General features: G+C 39.0%; 1 protein-coding gene across 1 annotated transcript; it reads right to left on the bottom strand.

Annotated features, from left to right (window-relative positions):
• Positions 1 to 3,860: 3,860 nt before the first annotated feature.
• LOC126667322 (low affinity inorganic phosphate transporter 1-like) lies at positions 3,861 to 6,170 on the bottom strand. The gene is made up of 2 exons (XM_050360284.2): positions 5,579 to 6,170; positions 3,861 to 5,109 (listed from the first exon to the last, which is right to left on the bottom strand). Exons 1-2 carry the CDS (start codon positions 6,090 to 6,092, stop codon positions 4,106 to 4,108), a joined length of 1,518 nt encoding a protein of 505 aa, XP_050216241.1. The 5' UTR covers positions 6,093 to 6,170; the 3' UTR covers positions 3,861 to 4,105.
• Between the last annotated feature and the right edge of the window lie 436 nt (positions 6,171 to 6,606).

Genomic DNA, 6,606 nt, shown 5'->3' with positions numbered 1-6,606 from the left:
TAGAATAAGAGAAAAGAGAGTAGTCAGAATATGATTGAACAAATCCATATTCCTTCAAGGCTGCAGAGAGCTTAGAAAACCAACAACGTGGTGCTTGTCGTAATCCGTAAAGTGACTTTTTCAACTTGCATACTTTTCCGGGCTGATTGGTATGATATCCCATGGGTATTTTCATGTACACCTCCTCGCCAAGATCGCCATGTAAAAACGCATTGTGGACATCCATCTGATGGAGTTCCCACTGCCGAACTGCAGCAACAGCCAAAAATACTCTCACAGTGACCATTTTAATTGTGGGTGCAAAAGTCTCATTGTAGTCGACCCCCTCGACCTGCCGGTTGCCCAAAATCACCAAACGAGCTTTGTAGCGTTCCACAGAACCATCAGCTTTATACTTGATTCTATACACCCATTTGTTACCAATTACCTTCTTCCCAACAGGAGCATCAACAAGATCCCATGTCCCATTTTCATCGAGAGCTTCAATTTCCTTTTTCATGGCTGTACGCCATTGTGGCGACTTGACAGCTTCAGCAAAGTATGCGGGTTCAACGTTTGCATCCACTGCAGCTAAGAAACAGCGATGCGACACAGAGAAGTTAGTGCAATTGACAAAATGTGTAAGAGGATAAGGAGTACCTGAAGAAGCATAATTGGGAGATAAACTAGTGGAGGGGCTGGTATGAGCAACATGAGTTTTTGGTGTACCCAGTTCATATTCATCTGCATTATATCTCGAGGACTGTATTTTAGGACGAAGCCCGCGTCCAAACTTCTCTGATGGAGAGTCGCTCATTATAGTATTGTTATTGTTACCGGAGTCATGAGGTGGCGTGCTAGGGACTACTGCAGCTGGTTCATCATTAGAAGAGGTATTATAACGACTTGTGTCGAGACCGAAATTGTCTTCTTCGTCATCACTTACCACATGACTCGTGTTATCAAGGAAAAATTTGAAGTTAAATTTCTCCTGATCCACATGAACAGATTCAGTAGCAAATGGAAAAGTTGCTTCAACAAAAATGACATCTCGTGACACAAAATTCACCTTTTTGTCGAGATCATACAATAGCCACCCCTTCTTTCCAAATGGGTATCCCAAGAAAACACATCGTCTACTCCGACTAGCAAACTTGTCATTATCCTGGCGAGAGTAATGAGCATAACACAAAGAGCCAAAAATCCGAATGTGTTTGTAAGAAGGCAATTTTCCAAAAAGAATTTCAAAAGGAGTTTTACCATGCAACAATATAGAAGGTGTGCGATTAATTAAGTAACCAGCTGCCAACACACATTCACCCCAAAATTTCACCGGTAGGCTAGCCTGAAACATCAATGCTCGTGCAATGTTTAAAATATGCCGATGTTTACGTTCAACTCTACCATTTTGTTGAGACGTACGTACACATGTAGTTTGGTGTAAAATTCCATGCTCAACAAAATATTCCTTTAAACAAGTGAATTCAGTTCCATTATCGCTACGTATCACTTTGACACGTTTATCAAATTGGCGTTCAATAAGAACAAAATAATTTTTCAAGAGACGAGAGACATCACTCTTTGAGTTAACCAAGTAAACCCACACAGCACGAGAATAATCATCAACTATAGTCAAAAAATAATTTGCTCCACACGAAGCTTGTGTTCTATAGCTTCCCCAAAGATCACAATGAATTAACTCAAAAGGTTCTACAGCATTATTTTCACTAAGCGAAAATTTATCTCTAGTTTGTTTAGCCCGACAACAAATTTCACAAGCAACCTTATTACCACCAGTGCGACTAACAAAAGGCAATAAATCAACTACTTTACTTGATGGGTGTCCCATTCTTTGATGCCAAAGTTCATGTTTGTCAATCTCCCTAGCAGTACAAGCCTGCACCTCTTTTGATTTCTTCAAGTAGTAAAGCCCCTCACATTGTTTATCCACACCAATCAGCGTCCCCGATACTCGGTCCTGTATCACACAAATTTCATCAATAAACAGCACTATCATTTTCTTGTATTTAAGCAATTGGGATACTGACAATAAATTGCAGTTAAAATTTGAAACATATAACACATTATTTAGCACCAATCCAGCCCCAATATTCACATCTCCTTCTTTTATGGCCATAGTATGCGCTCCATTAGGCAGCCCTACAGGACTTGCCTCAATGTTACGCACATTATTAAGTAAAGAAAGATTGCCCGTAATATGTCGACTTGCTCCACTATCAACAAGCCAAACTTCATTATTTGTCTTACCAGTTAGACGATCATTAGGCTTAATCTGGGACTGCACATAGTTCTTAAAGTGATCCCACTGCTCGCTAGACAAACCAAGAACATTTGCTCTCTCGGCATCTGTCATGCTTGGATCATTGTTGTTGCCGATTTGTACGGTATTGGCTTGATTTACAGTCACACCTCGCCCTCGACTTCCAGTAGTAGAGCTTGAGGTTGAGGATTGAATGCTTTTTCCTTTCAGATTCCTCGAGCGCTCTTCCCACCACTCCGGATAGCCAATAATTTCAAAACATGACTCTGCCTCATGATTCTTCTTTTTGCAGTGACTACAAACCATTCGCCCTGTGTCTTTACGTTCCCCCCCTGAACTACGAGTGCCTGCACTAGTACGCACAGCAAAGCTCATGGGCTCGGGGTTGTCTTCACGCACGTTCCCCCGAACGCGTTCCTCCCTTATCACCATTGAGTAGGCCTTGTTCATGTTGGGCAGCGGCTCTGAGTTGAGAATTGTAGATTTCACATTCTCATATTTGGGAGTCTCCAGACCCATCATAAATTGATGTACACGTTCATCTTCGCGACGTTGAATCAGAGTGGTACTGATATTGCACCTGCAACCTGTGCAAAAACATACAGGTAATTTATCAAAATCGTTAAGTTCATCCCAAAGCTTCTTCATGCGACCATAATAGGCAGCCACACTCTCATTCTTTTGTTGCTTGCAATTGGCAAGATCAGATTTAATTTGTTGTATCCTCGGTCCATTTCCCACTGAGAAACGCTCTTGCAAATCATCCCACAACACCTTCGCTTCATCCATATACGTGATGGTGGATCTGAGATTCGGTTCGATGGTGTTGAAAATCCAGGACACCACCATCGAGTTCACAGTGTACCAAAGATCCAGCTCATCGGTCTCGGTTGGACGTTGAATGGAGCCATCAACGAAACCAGTTTTTGTCTTCGCTCGCAGTGAGCCTTTGAATACACGAGCCCACTCTTCATAGTTCTCTCCTTTTAGCTGAACATGGGTGAGAATTTGTCCAGGACTATCACTTGATGACAAGTAATAAGGCGATCTCTTCTCGCTGCCAAAGCCTGAGTCTTGACTTGACTGCTTCCCATCGTTGATCATAGTGTTTTGCTGTTTCTACAAACAATGCTTTGATACCAAGTTGAAGTTTGTAAACAACATTAGAGGAATTTGTCCTGCCTTGTATTCTCAATATGTGTTGATTATATACACTCAATAGTTCCTTAATCATAGGAATCTCCAATAATACTACAGCTATCAAATCTCCTAATAACAACAGCTACCTTAATTTACATTATTAACTAAGGAAACAAAATAATCATATGAGATATAGAAGATGCTCTAAATCTCAGCTAATCACAAAATATTCTAGTCAATATCTCAAAAGATATTCCGAATATACTTTGTTTCACTTGATTTAGCTTAGTTAGTTGGTTGGTAATACAAAATCTGCATAAATTCATTATAACAATTGTTTTTGTGTTCAAATGATTTGTATACTACTTCTGTTCCATTTTAATTGTCCATCTTTAACAAAACACACATATTAAGAATGTCGTTAATGTGGTCGTGTTTGGACCGAAAAAAGTCACTATAGTTTTTGACATTTAACTATTTAAGTAATGCTAAGTTTTCCACTCCTTTTTTTTTCACTTGCAACGTGAGAAACTTGACAATTTAGTCTCAAGAGATTAGTAAATCTTAGACTTCAAATTCATCATAATCATATACACATAATCATAGTGTTTTTTTTTGACCTATCTGATTTTGATGATACATCTATTTCAGGTTATGCTATATTATGATTACACAAAAACATAGCCTAATTTTAGACACTTCGTTTCAGTTCCGTTCCTCACCTTCACCAGAAATTTCTTCAAGCGATTTACCTTTAGATTCAGGTATCAAAAGTGTAAACAACAACCCCAAGAAATTGAGTCCACCAAGAATTAAAAGTGCCTTCCTCACACCCATTCCATTTTCAGCAAACAGAAACCCGAATGCACCGACCATCGCCCCTGCTTTTCCCGACGCAGCTGATATACCGTGGCAGGTCGACCTTAATCTCGCTGGAAAAATCTCCGCGGGCACGACAAATGTGGTCGTGTTTGGACCGAAATTTGCGAAGAAAAAAGTTAGTGAGTACATAACGACGAACCCGATACGGTTCTTCGGTAAAGTCCAGTGATGGTAAGGTATGGCTAGAGCAAACATGAAAACTGTCATGAAAAAGAATCCCATTAATTGAATAGCAAATCTTCCCATTCTATCAATTAAAGCAACAGTAAACCAGTAACCCGGAACTGTACTGCAGAGAGCAATCAGAGTTTGTGCTCTGCCAATTTTATAAACCTCTTCGAGCGCATTCATTGTGCTCGCCTTCGGAATCCATCCGATGGCACTGAAAATATCTTTCTGAAACAAATTCTGACTGTAGAATGCAATGTCTAGCAAGAACCAAGTGGTCGTTGTTCCGAGCAAGTGAAGTCCGTGGCGAGCGAGAAATTGTTTACTGAATAGGCCATAACCATTTCCTCTGCTTTGTTCAGCTTCATCATGTTCTGCTTCCAAATCAACCTGAAGTACTTTTGACATATTAGAAGCGGCCAGTCTCGCGTTATTGGCGACTAATGCAGTGTAACGTGCAGTTTCGGGCATTTTCGTACGCCAATAATAAGTAAGTGCGGCTGGAATTGCACCAAACATCAAGATAATTCTCCAGACAAAATCAGTCTGAGGAACAGTCGAACCAAGAGGATCAACCTGATAACTCGGCGCAGGAAATTTCGACTCAAACGCAGCCGAGACGACTAGAGCAACCATCCCACCAGCCAAGATACCAAAACCTTGATCAAAGTAATTCAAAATTATATAGTTAGTTTTTAAATTAATTCTTTGTCAATAGCTATTACTATTTCTATTGTAGTTTATTCCCTTTACATTTAATATTTTAGTTGGTTTATATGAGTTAAAACAAAGTTGCCATTACTGAACTCAGCTTTATGTTTTTTTACACTTCAGTTACCATCGTTTTATTTTTTATATTTTGCTAACCTGACTTTTATTTTCTTAATAACGAGAGTTGCTCACCGAATTCCGACAAACACGAACTATATGACACCCAATTTTTATGTTGTCACATAAGTAATTATTGATCGGAATTGCGACAGTAAGTTTTTTTTTTTTTGGAAAAATAGAAGTCGAAGTATAACCGCAAGAGATTTTGACCCGTATATTTGCTTGTAAAAGACCAAGTAAAATTGTTGAAAAAAAAAATACAATTCTCCATATTTCTTTCGAATTTTCTCAACAAACCTTGCATTGCAAAAACAGCAGCAATGAAAGCCCCGCGAGTCTTTTTATTAGCATATTCCGACATGATTGTAGCCGAAAGAGGGTAGTCGCCACCGATCCCGACCCCAAGCCAGAATCGAAAGAAACAAAGAGTAGACATAACAGAAGTTGGAGTGTTACCAAAAGAAAGACCTGAAGCAATAGAACAAACCACCATAAGCATCAAAGTCATTCCATAAACTTTTTTTCTGCCCATTTTATCACCGAGCCAACCAAACAAAAGCTGCCCCGCAAGTGTTCCGACAAAAGCAACACCATTAACGGCAGACGAGACGTTCGACGGTAAAGATCCAGGAGTATCAGAACCGTCCTTATGGTAATATATTCTGCCAAGCAATTTGGTCACTAAAGATATACAAAAAAGATCATAAGCATCCGTGAAAAATCCCATCCCGGCAATTATTATTGCTGTAAAATGGTACAGTTGTGTTTTGGCTACATCAAGTGCATTAAGCACTTCTTGTTCACGTCCCATAAATTTCCCCTTAAAATGAAAATTTTTCGAACAACAAATCAAACCGTTAGGCTTTATATATATAACTATGACTAAATAAGAAACTTTCTTGAAATAATTTCTTTGTTTCTTTCGGATATATATATATAAAGAGAAAGAAAAGAGTGCAAAAACTACAAGACGATGGATGGAGGGAAATGAAAGAAGAGTTCCGTATTAAAATGCACTCTCTATGCTCTACTTTGTGGTTTCTTTTATATTTTACACTTCGTGATTATAGTTGGTAATTTTGACTGAACTAGTCATTTAATTTCAATAAGTACGAATTTCTCTTCAATTTTTACTCTTGATTAAATTTCCCTACTTTCTATGTTCTTTTAATTGCTAAACATAAATTAAACACGTACAATTTTTCTTGATTTTTAGTTCAAGATCTTTGTTACCAATGAGCTGTAACTCAAATGGTATAAGCGCTAGGCAGCAAACTGCTAGGTCGTGGGTTTAATTTCAACCACAAGCGCTCTCCCTCCCCAAT

The sequence above is a fragment of the Mercurialis annua genome, linkage group LG2 (assembly GCF_937616625.2).
Source record: "Mercurialis annua linkage group LG2, ddMerAnnu1.2, whole genome shotgun sequence".
Lineage (NCBI taxonomy): Eukaryota > Viridiplantae > Streptophyta > Magnoliopsida > Malpighiales > Euphorbiaceae > Mercurialis > Mercurialis annua.
Note: the sequence above shows the minus strand (reverse complement) of the source record. Positions and strands in the feature narration are given on the sequence as shown.